This window comes from Crocuta crocuta, unplaced genomic scaffold, assembly GCF_008692635.1.
Source record: "Crocuta crocuta isolate KB4526 unplaced genomic scaffold, BGI_CrCroc_1.0 scaffold77, whole genome shotgun sequence".
NCBI classification, from domain to species: Eukaryota; Metazoa; Chordata; class Mammalia; order Carnivora; family Hyaenidae; genus Crocuta; species Crocuta crocuta.
The window spans coordinates 6146242-6163690 of NW_027532172.1; the positions used below are offsets into that span (position 1 = coordinate 6146242).

At 55.8% G+C, this 17449-nt stretch overlaps 3 protein-coding genes across 6 annotated transcripts in view; 2 read left to right on the forward strand and 1 right to left on the reverse strand.

Annotated features, from left to right (window-relative positions):
• The window catches only part of P4HTM (prolyl 4-hydroxylase, transmembrane), a 14365-nt gene extending 6861 nt beyond the window's left edge, over positions 1-7504 (forward strand). The window contains exons 3-9 of the mRNA XM_077777019.1: positions 1988-2178; positions 3024-3120; positions 4540-4702; positions 5252-5437; positions 6159-6249; positions 6454-6577; positions 7073-7504. Of these exons, the coding sequence (XP_077633145.1) occupies positions 1988-2178; positions 3024-3120; positions 4540-4702; positions 5252-5437; positions 6159-6249; positions 6454-6577; positions 7073-7293 (1073 nt within the window). The 3' untranslated portion in view covers positions 7294-7504. The remainder of the gene's footprint in view (positions 1-1987; positions 2179-3023; positions 3121-4539; positions 4703-5251; positions 5438-6158; positions 6250-6453; positions 6578-7072) is intronic.
• Positions 7505-7738: 234 nt separating this feature from the next.
• WDR6 (WD repeat domain 6) lies at positions 7739-15587 on the forward strand. Of its 4 annotated transcripts, none has more exons than XR_013338341.1 (7): positions 7744-7909; positions 11258-13730; positions 13838-13921; positions 14010-14126; positions 14226-14344; positions 14441-15328; positions 15437-15587. XR_013338341.1 is itself a non-coding variant. In XM_077777359.1 (6 exons), the coding sequence occupies exons 1-6, from the start codon at positions 7810-7812 to the stop codon at positions 14899-14901; spliced, it is 3354 nt and encodes a 1117-aa protein (XP_077633485.1). In that variant the 5' UTR covers positions 7744-7809; the 3' UTR covers positions 14902-15587. The 4 variants fall into 4 exon arrangements, 2 of the variants coding, with proteins under 2 accessions (XP_077633486.1, XP_077633485.1); XR_013338342.1 differs by having other exon boundaries at positions 14441-15047; positions 15178-15587; XM_077777359.1 differs by having other exon boundaries at positions 14441-15587.
• Positions 15111-17449, reverse strand: part of DALRD3 (DALR anticodon binding domain containing 3) — a 4962-nt gene continuing 2623 nt past the window's right edge. Inside the window, exons 5-14 of the mRNA XM_077777362.1 lie at positions 17213-17449; positions 17050-17129; positions 16833-16961; positions 16416-16486; positions 16225-16286; positions 16051-16133; positions 15793-15975; positions 15603-15716; positions 15431-15499; positions 15111-15343 (exon numbers count right to left, since the gene is read on the reverse strand). The exon at positions 17213-17449 is cut by the window's right edge and continues 20 nt beyond it. Coding sequence (XP_077633488.1) covers positions 15224-15343; positions 15431-15499; positions 15603-15716; positions 15793-15975; positions 16051-16133; positions 16225-16286; positions 16416-16486; positions 16833-16961; positions 17050-17129; positions 17213-17449 — 1148 coding nt within the window. The 3' untranslated portion in view covers positions 15111-15223. The remainder of the gene's footprint in view (positions 15344-15430; positions 15500-15602; positions 15717-15792; positions 15976-16050; positions 16134-16224; positions 16287-16415; positions 16487-16832; positions 16962-17049; positions 17130-17212) is intronic.

Genomic DNA, 17449 nt, shown 5'->3' on the forward strand with positions numbered 1-17449 from the left:
CCCCCCGCTCACCTAGGAGCCCCTGCCCTACCTGTCGAGGCACACAGGGGCAAAGAGAGAGCAGAGGAAGAGGCGGGCGTCAGGATGGCACTCCCTGACCAGCAGGGGCAACCAGCTGACTGACTGCTGGATAGCCTCAGCTGCTGTGTCATGATCCAGCAAGTTGGGCAGCTGCATCTCTGTGTAGCCAATGTCGTGGCACAGTGCCATGGCTTGGGGAATGGGCATGCACCTTGTGGGGCCCCAGGGAGCCCCTGCCCCGCTGTCACCCCACAGCACCACCAGTGCCATGAGTATCCACAGCCTTTGATCCATCACCTGCTTTGTCTGCCTTGGTCTCAATGAGCTGAGGTTGAGGGCTTTATAGGGCTGCATGCACACCCCAGGAGCCAGTATGTGTGCAGTATCCCAGGTGCTGGGACCCATCTGCTAAGGCCCCAGTGTGCTGGCCTGAGCCATTTGCATTTGATTAGCACACTGCAGGGGACTGTAGAGATTGGTGGCATCTCCTTTGGGTCTGCGGATTACCAGCACTTAATAAACTGAAGAAACCTGGGCCTGTGTTTTCTTTTCTTTTTCTGGTTTACTTTTCTTGTTTATTTTTTAAATTATCAGGAGATGACTGTTGATTAGCTTTTTGGTCTAATTCATTGTCCAGTGCTACCCCCGCCTCCCCCAGTGGATGACTTAAACCCTTTCTGGTTTTACCGGGTTGAAGGGTCAAGCAGGCCAGAGTGGGGGGCCTTTGTCCTGCCCTCAGTATCATCACATCTGGGTCACCTACCCATGGAAGCTGAATGTGGTCGTGAGCATGGACTCTGGAGTGCAATAGCCTGAGTGGCCCTGACCAAGTCACCGATGTCTCTGTCGCTGCCCTGCCTCATGGATAAGAAGGCAAACTGATGGGGACCTCTTTTCTAGGATGAGTATAGGGATTAAGGAGTTGATGATGTGACTAGGACAGGACACAGAGTCTATACCACCTAAATGTAATCTGCTGTGATAACCATGAAAAACCATTCCAGTCCTGGCTCTGAGCAGCCATTTTCTTTCTTGGCAATGACTGGAACTTCATGCTGGGAATATAACCCAAAGAAGTAGTAGACCACACTGCAGTTCTGAGGGGGTGACTGTGGCGGTGTGGCCCTGCCTCCAATAGGTTCCTCTATGGGCCTCTTGTTCCCCATCTAAGGAAGTCCTCTTTTCCAGGAATGAGAGAATGAAGCAGGGCCTATGCTCCGCAGAGTGTGTGGGGACATTGGGATATGGGATCCCCAGGTGTGAGGCTCACTTTCCAGTTCAACTAAGCTGCTTGTGGGGCTGGTGTGATGGCATCCAGCCACTGGAGCCAAGCCCTGGGCCTGACTGTGTTTTACTCAGGCTTAGAGACATTCAGTGTACACTTGTTCCCAAAGCAAAGGACACCCAGGACATCTCAGAGCATCTGTCAAAAACCTGAGTGACACCCTCCCTCCCCCTACTCACTGATGTGCCAGCATCTCAGCCCTGGGCAGATGACTTGTGTAGAATAGAGGGCAAGGACTAGCCTACAGCACTGAATGTTTTACACTTTGTTTTTATTTGAGCAATTCTGAAAAGCAAAATTGAAAGCAAAACCTAGCCACCATCATCCACTTTTAAATATATGCCAAATAAGAAGTGGAGGTCAACCCTCTGGCCTTCGGTCCCTCCCCAAGGTGGGTTAATCCCTAGCCAGCTTGGCTCTGGCAAGCTTCCCAAGACACGTCTGGGACATTTGTGCGCTCAGCATCAAAAAGACAAGCCCTACATTCCAAATGCTGGCCAACCTTTGCAGGACAACTCAATCTTGAGGTTGAAGTCCAGAGTAGAGGTAAAGGGGCATGTGAAGTCCTGATGTGGTGACCACCAGGGGACAGAGAGGACCCTAGGAATTCTGCAGAGAAGGTAGTGGTTGCATCAGTGCCTGGTCTCAGCCCTTGGCCTCACCCACCTCCTCTCCTGGCAGAAATTCCTGGCTTCCTGAGTGATGAGGAATGTCGGCTCATCATCCACCTGGCCCAGATGAAGGGGCTACAGCGCAGCCAGATTCTGCCCACTGAAGAATACGAGGAGGCAATGGGCACCATGCAGGTCAGCCAGCTGGACCTCTTCCGGCTGCTGGACCAGAACCATGATGGTCGCCTGCAGCTCCGTGAGGTTGGGATCCTGGGGCCTGGTATAGGCACAGGGTGGGAGTGCCCAGAATTGTCTTTCTGGTGCCTGCTCAGCCTTGGCCCTGAGAGTCAGGTGCCACCTCACATCAGCCTGGGCATGCTCAGTTCCGGGGGCCCCTTTCTTCCCTGGAGAGCCCCTGGATGCCCTGGGAACCCCAGAAGATAGCAGAAGAATCCCCCTGGGGGTGATGACATTTATTGCCACAGTTCCTGGGTGCTGTGCCATCTATGGTCTGGATTCCTTGCTGCCATGGCTAGGGGCCCCACAGAACCCATGATGGAGGGGTGGTGGCTCTGAGGTAGCCAGAAGTCTGCATCTCTCTTTTACATGCTCCTCACTTACACCAGCTTCTGACAGAAGACTAGACAGGGTCTGTGGTCCCTTGCCTACACAGAGCCTGGTCTTCTTTGATAAGCCTAGTGCTTTTGCTCTGGCCAACCCTCCCCTTGGTGTCTCTTTCGTGTTTGCACTCAGGCCTTGGCCTCCCCACCTCACCTGGGGTATCTGAGTGGGATACAGTCCTGTCCTTCACTCTGCCCCCAACCAGCTGATGGTGCTCCCAATGGAGGCCACAGTCTCAACAGAGCCAGGAATCCCTATAGCCTGCAGGCCTCTTAACTATCTTCCTGGCCTCCTCCCCAGATGCCTGTGGGCCTTTCTGCCTACCATCTTTTCAGCTCATGGACCTCAGGCTCTGTCCTGTGTCCTCACCCATACCCCATCACTTCAACCATTAACCCTTACAAGCAAGAACTGGGTGACTGTCTATGCTCTGGGGGCTCTCCATCATTGAGGCCACTCCACTGAGGGACCATCTTGTGCCTTAGGTCCTGGCCCAGACTCGCCTAGGAAGTGGACGGTGGATGACTCCAGAGAATATTCAGGAGATGTACTCTGCGATCAAGGCTGACCCTGATGGTGATGGTGAGCCCATACCTCGCCACAGTTCTGTCTCTTGTGAGTCTCCTGGCCCCACAGCCAGGTGGCCACTGTACCCAGCTTCTAGAGTAGCCAGAAATAAGGAGGTGAGGATTCAGGCTTGCCCTCACTCCTGGACAGTAGGCTGGGTCATCCCACTCCCTTGGTGATAGTCTAGAGAGCAGTTCTTGGAGGTCTTTTTGACCTCAACAGAGACTAGGGTACAGAAGGAGGCTTGCTGGCTGGCAGAGGGCAGAGTGGGCACAGCAGAAGCAGGACAGTGAGACCAGCTTGAGCTCGGCTGGTCACCCTGCTCTATCTTCTGCTCCCCAGCCAGGCACGAGGTCTTCCCCAGAAGCCACCCTCTCTGGTCTAACTAAGATCTTGCTTGCTTTCCTCTTGCCTGCCTAGACTCATGCTAACTGCTGGGGGTGGTTTGGGTAGGGGAGCTGTCATGCAAGTGCCCCACCCCCCTTTGGTAATAACCTCCAGGATATTTCTGAGGTGTAGTCATCATTCACATGCCTCAGTTCTGGACAGAATGGGGAATATACAACAGTGAAACAGGACTTGGAAGAATGGCCCTGTGGCTGGTGAACCCAGAGTGAAGGATATGGCCAAGACCTGTGGCTGGAGGGGCATCATGGTGCTACTGTCCCTATGTACAGAGCTGGTAACAGGCCCATAGGCCTTGAGTATTCCTTACCCTCAGGGATATCAGGCCAAACAGTAGAAGGTTTCTCCCTTAGGTTAGCCAGGATTACATGGAGCAGACATCAGCTACTCTTCCAGGACCTCAAAAGGGTGGATCTCCTGCTTTGTGGGTTGGGCAGGAACAGGGAAAGAGTGTTCTTTGGGAGAGTGGCCTGGCTTTCGTTGTTGAGGTAGACTCTCGTAACTCAGCAGGCAGGACTGGCCAGATATCTTCCACTCAGGATGAGACCTGAGGTCATAAGGGAACTCCTGGGGACCAGCCCAGTTTAAACCCTACAGCATGGTAGGCCTGGACATAACCCATCACTGACTGCTCTCTATCTTCACCCTCTACAGAACCAGAGGGTAGCCACCATGTGCTTTAGAGCCACGCTGGAGGCCATCCAAGGGCAGTGCTTGGCCTAAGGTCCTGGTCATATGGTTCAAGCTTCCTTTGGCCACCCTGCTCTGGCCAATCTAGTGGGGGTTAGGCTTCTTCCTTTGGGGGACCAAATCAGGGTTTAAACTGAGGAAATGAATTTCCCTAGGTCTTCCTGTAGGGCCTGATGTGACAGAAGGTTCATCTTACCCAATAGTCCAGGTTGGAGGACAGGTACACATGGGTCCCTCAGTGCCTGAGGCCAGGGGTAGGTAGGATGGTAAAGCCTGCCACTGTGGCCTCCCTCACATGGGCTTGGGCGGGGGGGCATTGATGGTGGGTGCCCTGTGCAGGAGTGCTGAGCCTGCAGGAATTCGCTGACATGGACCTTCGGGACTTCCACAAGTACATGAGGAGCCACAAGGCAGCATCCAGTGAGCTGGTGCGGAACAGCCACCACACATGGCTCTACCAGGGTGAAGGTGCCCATCACGTCATGCGTGCCATCCGCCAGAGGTGAGCACCGAGCAGGAGAAAGCCATGTGGGGCCCTCACAGAAGTCCTTGGCCAAGAGGACTGATGTAATTAGCCAACTCAGGATTAAGTTCTATTCTTTAGACCAGGATTAGGACCCATTAAAAAGACAGGCAATTAACAAAGGCAAATTAACCCTAATTGTGGGCAAACAATAGACATTTGGGATTAGAAATAGATTGGAGTATTTGTTTTTTGCTAATTAGAAAAATGACTTCTTATCACCGTCCACAGGACCCCCTGCCCCTGAGCAGCCAGGGGTTTTAGATAAGGAACCTCCTTCCTGGAGGGAGTGGGCCCCTCCCCCTCAATTAGTGGAAATCTCATCTTTCTCACCTAGTGAGGTCTCTGGCATCCAGGGAGAAGAGCTCATGAGTAACCCCTTCCTGCTCTTACAGGGCCAGTCTGGGGTGGCCTCAGGGGCTTCCAGGGAGGTGCGCAGGGGCAGAGCTTGTGGTGGGCCGGGGGTCCAGCTCCTTCAGGGTGCTGCCTTGCATGAGACTGCCCAGCCGAATTCCTACTGCCTACCAGGGTGCTACGCCTCACCCGCCTGTCACCTGAGATCGTGGAGCTCAGCGAGCCGCTGCAGGTTGTACGGTATGGCGAGGGAGGCCACTACCATGCCCATGTGGACAGCGGGCCTGTGTACCCAGAGACCATCTGCTCCCATACCAAGTTGGTAGCCAATGAGTCTGTACCCTTCGAGACCTCCTGCCGGCAAGTACCTCCTTCCTGGGGTGGCCTCCAACTCCCAGACCAGGCATTCCCGTAACATTAACAGTCCTGCCCTATGGGCATGTCCCCAGGGCCAGGAGAGCATGGGGGCATCCTGGTTGGGGATACCCCATCTCTTACCCTAGTTTGTTTATCAAGTGGCAGGAAAGGGGTGGCCATCTTGTCTCAGTGGCCAGACTAAGGTATGCACAGACACTGAAACTTTCCCCCAGAACTCTGAGATAAGGGGCAAGGCTGGGTCTTCAGCTTTTTTTTTTTTAACCCCCATCCGTGGGGCTTGATTCTGCCTCCATTGCTGGAGGCCTCAGCTTCTCCCTTTGAAGCTCTGTCCTTCTTCCCTGCTAAGGCAGGGAGGCAGGTCTCTTCTCTTCATGTGGCTGCTCTGGGCCAGCCCCTTCTACTCCCTACCAGCCGTTCTGCATGGTCATGCTGCTTCTGCTAGCCGACCTTTCCCAGCCAGCCACGTAATTTAGCTAAGTGCACCTGTGATCTTGGCCTCACAAAACATTGAGACACACAGAAAGAGACGGTTTGTGGGAGGAGTAACAGGCTAGGGACATCTTGGCACTGACCTGCAGTGTTGTCACTGATCCCAGCCTGCCCCTCTGGCCCTTGGGAACCTGGGCAGCTTATCCTGCCCACAGGTAAGCTCCTGGGAGTGCCCACAGCTGGGGACCTGCTCAACGGGCCCCCTGCCTTACAGCTACATGACAGTGCTGTTTTATTTGAACAACGTCACCGGTGGGGGCGAGACTGTCTTCCCCGTAGCAGACAACAGAACCTACGATGAAATGGTAAGGGCCAACCAGGCTGTTACTCTGGTGGGATGGCAGGTTCTTGGGCAATCATAGTATATACCCTTCCAGACCTGGGATGAGGGGCCCAAGTGATCCCCTGGGCACATCTGACTGATTTCCCTCTGGCCACTTTTGGCTGCCTGGCCTTGGCTTGTGGGAGTGGGGGCAAGTTTGAAAACCTTACCATCCTGCTGTCCACAGAGTCTGATTCAGGATGACGTTGATCTCCGTGACACTCGGAGGCATTGTGACAAGGGGAACCTGCGGGTCAAGCCCCGGCAGGGCACAGCAGTCTTCTGGTACAACTACCTGCCTGATGGGCAAGGTGAGGGCCTGTGGCCAGGCCAAGTGTGCCTTGAAAGAAACTTCCCTTTATCCAGCCCAGACTGCCACCCTGGTGGGACTTTTCTAGTAGTACCCTTACACATGGTTTTCTGCCCCAAGTGCCTCCCAAAGATCATCCTCAGTGACTTCAGTGGCCTGCACCTATGCAGCCTCCTAGGTTATCTCGACCTCCATGATTGATTCCCTGATGCTCCAGCCTTCCAGCTCACTGGGTGCAGGGACACAGGTCTGTCACCAACCCAGGCCGTGGACAAGCCTGGCAGCAAGAAAGCTGGTTTCAGAAGACTAGTGGTGTTGTCAAGGCATTGGCTGGAGAGAGATGCTGAGTCCCCGGGGCCAGACTTTGTCACCTAAGATGTGCACAGCTAGGCCCACCCTCGCCATGCCCTTGTCCTGTACAAAGTCAAGCTCAGGTAAGCTCAGCCTAGAGACCCTTCGGTCGCCTTCCTTGCTCACACCCATCCACCTCTCCTAGGTTGGGTGGGCGACGTGGATGACTACTCGCTGCACGGGGGCTGTCTAGTCACACGTGGCACTAAGTGGATCGCCAACAACTGGATCAATGTGGACCCCAGCCGGGCGCGGCAGGCCCTGTTCCAGCAGGAGATGGCGCGCCTGGCCCGCGAAGGTGGCACTGACTCGCAGCCGGAGTGGGCCCTGGATCGGGCCTACCGCGACGCACGTGTGGAACTCTGAGGGGAGTGTTGGCCCCAGCCCCCAGCCACAGGCTGTCCGCAGCCTGAGGTCAGGGACCCGCCTTTCCCCTGTCCAGATGCAGGCCAAAAGCCTGGCTGATGTTTTGCCCCATTCCTGCCTCCAGCCGCGATTAGGGCACAGTTCCTACATTCATGTTATTTATTGTGTACAGACCCAAGCTACCCCCTAAAATAAAACCACACGGCTTTGAGCCGCTGGGCCCCAGAAGCAGCCGGTCGGGTCGGGGGAGGAGGAGGTAGATCGGACCATTACGAGCTCGCCGCAGCGTTCCGCGAGCGTCACACCAGGGGGAGGGGCAAGAGCGGCCTCGCCAATGACGGGCTGGATTTCATGAGGCGAAGGGTCGTGATTGGACATCGGCAGCGGGCGACCCTGGGCTCCGCTACCTGTTGCTAAGGGCGCCGTAGATCGGATCTGCTGCGCGCGAGGAAGGTTGTCTCGCGATAGCTCAGCTCCCTTCTTGGCCAGGGGAGCCGCAGCAGCTCGAGGACCGACATGGAGGCTCACGAGGACTACGTTTGGCCGCGGGCAACCTCGGAGCTCATACTCCTCCCGGTCACGGGTCTGGAGTGCGTGGGGGATCGGCTGTTGGCGGGTGAGGTTTGGGTTGAGGCGCATGCTAGTGGAGAAGAAACCGTGCGCTCGCGTGGGGCGGGACCGTGAGGACAAAGGGATGCCCCCAAGGAGGAGGACGGGCGGCGGGATGAAACCCGATCGAGGTGGGCGGGAGCCCAGGAGATGGCGGGCAGGGGACCGGCCGGAGGAGCCCTGAAGACAAAAAAACCGATGTGGCTTCCGAGTCCCTTCTTAATCGGCAGCTGACGTGGAAAGAGCAGTGGGGCTGCGGGAAAGTGCGGGGAAACGCAATGGCTTCGGAGGCAGGGCATGGAGGGAGAGAGGTGTGTGGCCCCTTCCTGGGGCGGAGAGGGGGAGGTTGGGGGTGAGCTCCCCCCAAGGTGGGCTGGTCCTGCGTGTGGTGTGGGCGGGGGGGGTGGGGCCCGGGGGCGGGGGTGTGGCCTCCCGGGCCCACGTGAGTATTTTCCATGGAAAGTGGGGAGGATCAGGATTGAGTGGCGGGAAACTAGAGATGAGACCTTTTTGAATGAGCCAGTGCTTGGGGAGGCAGACGCTGAGGCCCCTTCTGAGATGGTCGCGTCCAGAAATTACGATTTTGATGCCTCTTGGGGGAAGGTCAGGTCGAGAAGTATCGGCCATCAAAGCCCCCGGACCTGAGGCAGCAGACCCCTGGGGAGCATTGAGGCCCGACTGGTAGACACTAGTGACTGATAGTGGTGCTGCTGAGTTTTTTAAGGGTCCTTGAGGCAGGGCACTGGCTGTCAAACCATGAGTGAGCTGCTTCCTATCCTAAGGGAGTGGGTATGTGTGTGGGGAGGTATGACCCAGTTGTGATCTGGTGTGGGTGGGGCCTCCGGGAGTCCAAGGTTCCTACCATGGGTTAGAGCCCTAAGGCTCCTGCAGGAAGGGATAGGTAGGCAGAAACCCAAAGAACCACAAGAATGAACTAGGAGAAGGGAAACAGTGAGTTCCAGACAGAGGGTAAACATGCTAAAAGGCCTTGAGGCTGAGAATTTGTTACTTTGGGGGAAAGAGGGAATACCTGTGAGGCTGAGCAGGTGTGGGGTGGGAGAAGTGCTGGAGTAAGGAGCAGAGGCCGGACTGTTTTAGGCCTAGATCTGATTTTATAGTGGTGGTGGAGAGAGGCCCCATGAAGTGTTTTAAGTAGGGAAATGACCTGGGAAATGCAGGTTAGAAAACCCTTCAAGTGAATTCCCCTACTCCTATGACTTCCAGAATGACTTTTAACTTGCTACAATTCTCAGATTCTATCCATGTGTACCTATCACCTGAGTTTCCGGCCCTCTTTGCTTATCAGTTCCAGGCCCAAGTACATAGGTGGCTTCATACTGAAATATGAATATGAATATGAATGAGCTCAGCAGAGGGAATAGTAGCCAATCAGGTGCCCAAGCCTGAGCATCTACTTCAGTCCCCAAGCCAGTCTGGTTCATTTGGACTTCATACATGTGGCCTCGGTCTGTTTATTGCCATCATTTGAGGCCATGCGATTTTGTCTCCTAGACCCCCTCAGGAGCATTCTCCCCACCCATCCTTGAGCTCTGTTTCTTATTCCAACCACACAACCTTGCTCACCTCAGGACCATCTGATTTGCTGTTCTATCTGCCAAAAAAGGTTCACCCATCTCCCACATGCCTGCTCTTCCTCTGGTTACCACTGCTTATTGATTCCTCTCAGTCTATATGTTAATTTCTCAAGGTTGCCTCTCCTGACACCCAGTTTATTTTTTAAATTAATTTAAAAATTTTTTATTTTTGGAGGAGGGAGAGAGAGCGCGCGCAGGGGAGGGGCAGAGAGAGGAGACACAGGATCTGAAGCAGGCTCCAGGCTCTGAGCTGTCAGCACAGAGCACAGCGTGGGGCTTGAACTCACGAACTGTGAGATCATGACCTGAGCCGAAGTTAGATACTCAACTGACTGAGCCACCCAGGTGACCCTCACCCAGTCTTTAAACGAGACCAGGGTTTCTAAACTTTTTTCTTTTTTTATTTTTAAATATATTTTTTTAATTTATTTCTAGGAGAGAGAGAGAGACAGCGTGAGCAGGGGAGGGTCAGAGAGAGAGGGAGTCACAGACTGAAACAGGCTCCAGGCTCTGAGCTGGCAGTCAGCACAGAGCCCGACGCGGGGCTCGAACCCACGAACCGTGAGATCATGACCTAAGCGAAAGTCGGACGCTTAACCGACTAAGCCACCCAGGCGCCCCAAAACGAGACCAGGGTTTCTCAATCTTGGCACTTTTGACATTTTGGCCCAGATCCTTTTTTGTGTGTGGGGCTGTCTGCTTTGCAGGACTTTTAGGAGCATCCCTGGCTTCTACCTCTAGATGCCAGTTAGCATAGCTCCTAATTGTGACAACCAGACTGTCTCCAGATATTTGCCAAATGCCTTCTGAAGGCAAAATCCTCTGGAGTAGATTTCCCTCTTTTATATTCTTAAAGTAACCTGTATAGTTCTTTCCTGGAACTTACCAGAGTTACAACAATGCAGTTTACTTGGTGATACTGTTTATTGTCTGCCTGATGGGCAGGAGTCTGGGTCTGTGCTGGTCTTAACTCACTACTCCAGCATGTAGTTAGTTTCTTGTCTGGTTAATAATGAATACTCAGTGAATGTCTACTGAGTGTTGAAAGATTGAGATTACAAGCTAAGAATAGCATGAGGGACTGTTAGTGTCATCTCAGATTAAGAGGTGATATCCTGGGCCAAAGTCACAGCAATGGGGAGGATTTGCAAAATTTTTAGAAAATGAGGACACGGAACATGAGAAGATATGGGAAGTTTAGAGGAGTAAGTAGTGAGCTTCCTGCTTTGGGGCTGGGGCTGAGTAGAGGGTGGTGGTAATGGTTGAGTGAACTTGAAAGTGAGCTAGTAGAGTGGGAGGTGCTTGCAGGGCAGTCAGGAGGTGGCTGAGGGTCATGGGAACCTTGGCTGTCAAAGTGGGGGCTGCCTTTCCTAGTGGTTCTTCCCATCAGTGTTGAACGTGATCACATCTGAGCTTTAAGGAAGAAGCTTCTGGAAATCCAGGGGTTGTTCTGCTGTGGGGCCAAGGTGGGAAGAGGGCATGTAGAAGCAGATGAGGCTGAGGATTTGGGGAGAAAGACTGATGTATGAAAAGTTTAAGGAAGTCAGGTTGAACTGAGTATCTGGAAATGACTGGTAGGCATCTGAATGCCAGCACTGAAAGTCCAGCTTAAGCTGAGGCCAGGGAGTTTCCAGGGTTCAATCCTGCAGGATTGTGTGTTCTAATGCATTTGTAGGCTACATGCCAGAGTTTTCCCTGCCCTCATCTCTTCATAACTTATCGGAGTTGAGGTTCTGATGTGGCTCTCTGCCTCTGTCTAGGTGAGGGCCCGGATGTCCTGGTGTACAGCCTCGATTTTGGTGGCCATCTGCGGATGATGAAGCGCGTGCAGAACCTGCTTGGCCACTATCTTATCCATGGGTTCCGGGTACGACCAGAACCAAATGGAGACGTTGACTCGGAGGCTATGGTGGCTGTGTTTGGGAGCAAGGGACTTCGAGTTGTGAAAGTTAGCTGGGGACAAGGCCGCTTTCGGGAGCTCTGGCGCTCTGGCCTGTGGAACATGTCTGACTGGATCTGGGATGCACGTTGGCTTGAGGGGAACATGGCCCTAGCCCTGGGCCATAACTCAGTAGTGCTATACGACCCTGTGGTAGGGTGCATGCTGCAGGAGGTGCCCTGCACAGACAGGTGTACCCTCTCCTCAGCCTGTCTGATTGGAGACACCTGGAAGGAGCTGACCATAGTGGCGGGTGCTGTTTCCAATCAGCTCCTTGTCTGGTACCCAGCAGCTGCTTTAATAGATAATAAGCCTGTGGCCCCTGACCGACGGGTCAGTGGGCATGTGGGTGTCATCTTCAGCATGTCGTACCTGGAAAGTAAGGGCTTGTTGGCCACAGCTTCAGAAGACCGAAGTGTCCGCATTTGGAAGGTGGGTGACCTGCGGGTGCCTGGGGGTCGGGTACAGAATATTGGGCACTGCTTTGGGCACAGCGCCCGTGTATGGCAGGTCAAGCTCCTAGAGAATTACCTTATCAGTGCTGGAGAGGACTGTGTCTGCTTGGTATGGAGCCACGAAGGTGAGATCCTCCAGGCCTTTCGGGGCCACCAGGGTCGTGGCATCCGGGCTCTAGCTGCCCATGAGAGGCAAGCCTGGGTGGTCACTGGGGGCGATGACTCAGGCATCCGGCTGTGGCACCTTGTAGGGCGTGGGTACCCGGGTTCGGGGGTCTCAGCTCTCTGCTTCAAGTCCCGTAGCAGACCAGGCACCCTCAAGGCTGTGACGCTGGCTGGCTCATGGCGACTACTGACAGTGACTGATACAGGGGTCCTGTATCTCTATGACTTTGAGGTCAAGTGCTGGGAGCAGCTGCTGGAGGATAAGCGCTTCCAGTCCTACTGCCTCCTGGAGGCAGCCCCTGGTCCTGAGGGTTTCGGACTGTGTGCCATGGCCAATGGGGAGGGTCGTGTCAAGGTTGTTCCCATCAACACTCCAACTGCAGCCGTGGACCTGACCCTGTTCCATGGGAAAGTGCATAGTCTGAGCTGGGCCCTGCGTGGCTACGAGGAGCTCCTGTTGCTGGCATCGGGCCCTGGTGGCGTGGTGGCGTGCCTGGAAATCTCAGCTGCGCCTTCTGGCAAAGCCATCTTTGTAAAGGAACGTTGCCGGTACCTGCTGCCTCCAAGCAAGCAGAGATGGCACACATGCAGTGCCTTCTTACCCCCTGGTGACTTCCTGGTATGTGGGGACCGCCGGGGCTCTGTGTTGCTGTTCCCCTCCAGACCAGCTCTGCTCAAGGATCTTGGGATTGGGGGCAAGGCCGGAGCTATCACTGGAGCACTTGAAGCAGGTAGTGGCAGTGGTGGGGATGAAACTGAGTGGGGCCCTGTGTCCACCCTCCCTTCTCTGCATGGGAAGCAGGGTGTGACCTCGGTCACCTGCCATGGCGGCTACGTGTATACCACAGGGCGTGATGGCGCCTATTACCAGCTCTTTGTGCGAGGTGGCCAACTCCAGCCAGTCCTGAGGCAGAAGTCCTGTCGAGGCATGAACTGGGTGGCTGGGCTCCGGATGATGGCTGACGGGAGTATGGTCATCCTGGGTTTCCATGCCAATGAGTTTGTGGTGTGGAGTCCCCGGTCCCATGAAAAGCTGCACATCATCAACTGTGGTGGAGGGCACCGCTCCTGGGCCTTCTCTGATACCGAGGCGGCTATGGCCTTTGCCTACCTCAAGGATGGGGATGTTATGCTGTACCGGGCTCTGGGTGGCTGTACCAGGCCACACGTGATTCTCCGGGAGAGCCTGCATGGCCGTGAGATCACTTGTGTAAAGCGTGTGGGCACCATCACTCTGGGGCCTGAATTTGAAATGCCCAGCTTCATGCAGCCTGACCACTTGGAGCCCGGCAGCGAGGGGCCTGGCCTGACTGACATTGTCATCACATGCAGTGAAGACACCACTGTCTGTGTCCTGGCACTCCCCACAGCCACTGGCTCGGCTCACGCACTTACAGCGGTTTGTAATCACATATCCTCAGTGCGTGCGCTGGCTGTGTGGGGCATTGGTGCCCCAGGTGGCCCTCAGGATCCTCGGCCAGGCCTGACCGCTCATGTGGTCTCTGCGGGGGGCCGGGCTGAGATGCATTGCTTCAGCATCATGGTCACCCCAGACCCCAGCACCCCAAGCCGCCTCGCCTGCCACGTCATGCACCTTTCGTCGCACCGGCTAGATGAGTACTGGGACCGGCAGCGCAATCGGCACCGGATGATCAAGGTGGATCCAGAGACCAGGTGATGTGCACTGCTAGGTGGGAGCATAGGGTGGTGTCATGCAGGGCAAGCCCCTTACAGCTGCTCCCAGGCTTGCCCTGACTGACCCCAGTGTGTTGTCTCTGCAGGTATATGTCCCTAGCTATGTGTGAGTTTGACAAGCCTGGCCTTGGCCCCCTTGTGGCTGCAGCTTGCAGTGATGGAGCAGTGAGGTGAGAACTGGGGGGGCCTCAGGCCAAGAGACAAAGGCTGGAAGGTTTCCAGAATGGGTTCTGAGCTGGGCCACCCTCCGCCCCCCAGGCTCTTTCTTTTGCAGGACTCAGGGCGGCGGCTGCAGCTCCTGGCTGAAACCTTCCACCACAAGCGGTGTGTCCTTAAGGTCCACTCCTTTACACATGAGGCACCCAACCAGCGGCGGTGAGAGAGGCTGCATGAGGATCCTGCATGGGCCAGGTGGGGGCTCCTGTTGCTTTCCATCCCCCTCACTGACCCGACTGCCTTCCCCCTGGCTCCCAGGAGGTTGTTCCTGTGCAGTGCAGCCACTGATGGCAATCTGGCCTTCTGGGATCTCACTACCGTGCTGGACCACGGTTCCACTGCCCTGGAGCCTCCAACAGACCCTGGACTTCCCTACCGTGAGTAGCTAGTGTACAACCATGGCTGTCCCCCACTACCTCCCACTTTGCCTTCACCCATGTGGCAGGCCCCTGATGACCGTCTTCTTTCTCCAGGACTGGGCACTCCCTGCCTGACCCTCCAGGCTCATAGCTGTGGTGTCAACAGCCTGCACACCTTGCCCACACGTGAGGGCCACCTTGTGGCCAGTGGCAGTGAGGATGGCTCCCTCCATGTCTTTGTGCTGGCTGTCGAGGCACCAGAGCTGGAAGAGGCTGTGGGGGGTGCTGAGTTGGTGCCCCAGTTGCATGTGCTAGAGGAATACTCTGTCCCCTGTGCACATGCTGCCCATGTGACAGGCCTCAAGATCCTAAGCCCAAGCCTTATGGTCTCAGCCTCCATTGACCAACGGCTGACCTTCTGGCGTCTGGGGCATGGTGAACCCACCTTCATGAACAGTACCGTGTACCATGTCCCAGATGTGGCTGACATGGACTGCTGGCCTGTGAGCCCTGAGTTTGGCCACCGCTGTGCTCTTGGGGGCCAGGGGCTCGAGGTTTACAACTGGTATGATTGAGGTGTCCCGCGGTGGCCGGCATGCTGGGCATGGGGCCTGCTCGCAGACAGTGTGGAACAGGAGCAACTGTCTGTGCCCATGCCCAGTGTGCCTTGAGGGGAGGAGGTGGCAGCCGTGGGTTCCTGAAGTCAGAGCAGGAGCTGGAGGTGAGTAGGGTGCTGTCTGGGCAGACAAAAAAATACGCCCTACTGTGTATAACGGGACCAGGCTTTGTAACAGAAGTTATTTATTTTTGGCTGCAGGTCCCTAACAAAATCTGTGTATTTTTTTTTCCAGGTAATGACTTTGTAAACATTCCTAGGTAATGGGGGTCTCTGTGGCCTTAGATATGGTTCAGTGGAGGGAGGCCCAGCGTGGCTAGGCCAGTGTGAAGCACTTCACGCACGGCCTGCAGAAGCTGGAGACGGGCAAACATTTGACCAAACAGGTGTGGTCGAGGCTCCTGGAGGAAAGAAGGGGCCTCCTGGTTTCGTCCTTTGCTTCCTTTGCACCCCTGCAACCCCTCCACCCCCTTTTGCTGTGCACTTACTCCTAGGATGTGTATGCGGTTATAGTAGGAGCTGAAATCCATGCTGAGCTGCACCAGGAACTTGCACATCTAGAGACAGAGACTGAGTCACTGGCTGATCTTTTTGATCTTGTGCCCAACCCCAAATAAAGCATTGAGTGTGTGGTGTCTGTCCCGATCTCGTCTGCCTCACCGTCTCTGTGCGAGTAGTCGCGTGCAGCCCTGGGGCTGTACATGCCAGGGCTGCTGTCTGGCTCAGCAGGTCTGGGAAGGGGAGGATGCCATTGAAGAGTAGGAGCCACTCACCCTGGGAGGAAGACGGGCGCTAGGATGTGAGGTCCCAACCTCCTGCGGGTGCCCAACTACCCAGGGAGGGCACTCACCTCATCCTGTAGCAGTGAGAAATCGAGGCTGCTCACAGGTGGAAAAGTGGGGTACAGACCTCGTTCCATGCTGTGTTTGTACCCCTCAAACAGTGTGGCAAGACGGGCACAGTTATACATGACGAAGGTGCCACTCTTGGTGCCCTTTGTGGAAACGCTGCCGTCGGCCAGGGCCAGGAGAAGCTGAGGAATGGGGGCACAGCTGCAGCCACCACACGAGCTGTCTAAGCCCCGATCCTGTAGGCCTCCCCAGCTCACCTGACTCTGTGGGGCTGTGCTGAGCATCTCGAACTTGATGGTGGCCACGGAGAGAATGCTGAAGACCTCTGTCCAGGCTGGGTCTGAGGGAGTGAAGTCAGTTGGTCTCCACAGGCAGGGAAGTAGATGAGCCGCCCCTCCCGCAGAGCACAGCGAGGGGCTCCCGGGGCGCACCTTGTGCCAGGTCCCTGCCGTGCTTCACCGCTGACGCCTTGCATACCTGGGCATGCCGGAGCCTGCGCTGGGAGAAGAGTGAGCAGAGGGCCCACCGGGCATCCCCCCAGGGCAGGTGGGGTGGTGAGTTCCCTCCCACCCCTACCCACCTCCAACTACCCTGACTCAGCCTTCCTTCCAGCCTCACTCACTTGTAGTACTCAGGGGCAGTGAGGGTGCCTGGTGCACCAGCCACTTTCACTGGGCCACAAACCAGGTGCTTCTGTCAGGAAGAGAACAAGCACTCAGCCAGGTGGCAAGCCCCTCCAGCACTGTATCCTTAGAGGAACCTAAATCTGGTACCTGGACTCCCCCAGCCTTTTACTGCTAGGCCCTGTGTCCCCTTTCAAGCCCACCCGTCAGGACAGTTTCATCAGTATTCTCTGGGATGTGCCTCTGGACCCCACCTTCTCTCAGGATGCTCAAAACCTTCGGCAAGTGCCCACCCACCAAGCCTAACCTCCCCACCATGGTCAGGTGTCACGTATGGACTCACGGGCTAACAGAACCCTTTAGGGTTTTCAAGGGCCCTCAGGTTGGTGATGTGGGGAGAAAGCCACTAAACATACCTGTGTGAGAGGAGCCTGGTCATCCAGCTTCTGCCAAAGCAGGTCCACCTTTTGCTGCTGGAACTCTTCCTCACAGCTCACTACATGCACAACTATGCAGCTGTCTGCGTTAGCATCTGGGGCCGGAGCCTACAGTGTGTAGGAAGGACACTCACCGAATGGAAAGAGGACATTCAGCTAGCCAGTCTCAGCCTACAGGGTCGGATCAGTCACTAACCAGGGACGGAGGGCTGTCCCCAGGCCAGCAGCGCGAAGCCTCCTGCAGCTCGGCCAGCACTGAGAGCAGATCCTCAGTCACTGCAGAGATCACAGGTGCGTTGAGGCTAGCCAGGAGCAGAGTCCCCACCCTCCCTCCAGCCCTGCGAGGCTCCAGCTCCTACCCAGACACTTGTCCAGGTTGGGGTCATAGCCAGCCGCACGTCCCCGTTCTTGCACCAGCTCCTTTAGGCACACTGTGCCTAGGACGCCAGGGGGCAGGGCTCCCCGGTCCCGGGCAGGGCTAAGCTCTGCAAGCGCGCGATTCCTCAGGGCTTCAGTGGCGGCTCTCTCCGAGGCAGCGGGCCAGTCCACGTGCAGCTGCTGCAGGAAGGTGGGCATGTGCGGGTCTCGGACGGCGG

Coding starts and splice junctions, on each gene's coding strand:
- WDR6 (XM_077777359.1), top strand. CDS start 7,810: ATGGAGGCTCACGAGGACTACGTTTGGCCGCGGGCAACCTCGGAGCTC. Junction 14,127..14,225: donor GAGGCACCCAACCAGCGGCG/GTGAGAGAGGCT, acceptor CCTGGCTCCCAG/GAGGTTGTTCCTGTGCAGTG. Junction 14,345..14,440: donor AGACCCTGGACTTCCCTACC/GTGAGTAGCTAG, acceptor TTCTTTCTCCAG/GACTGGGCACTCCCTGCCTG.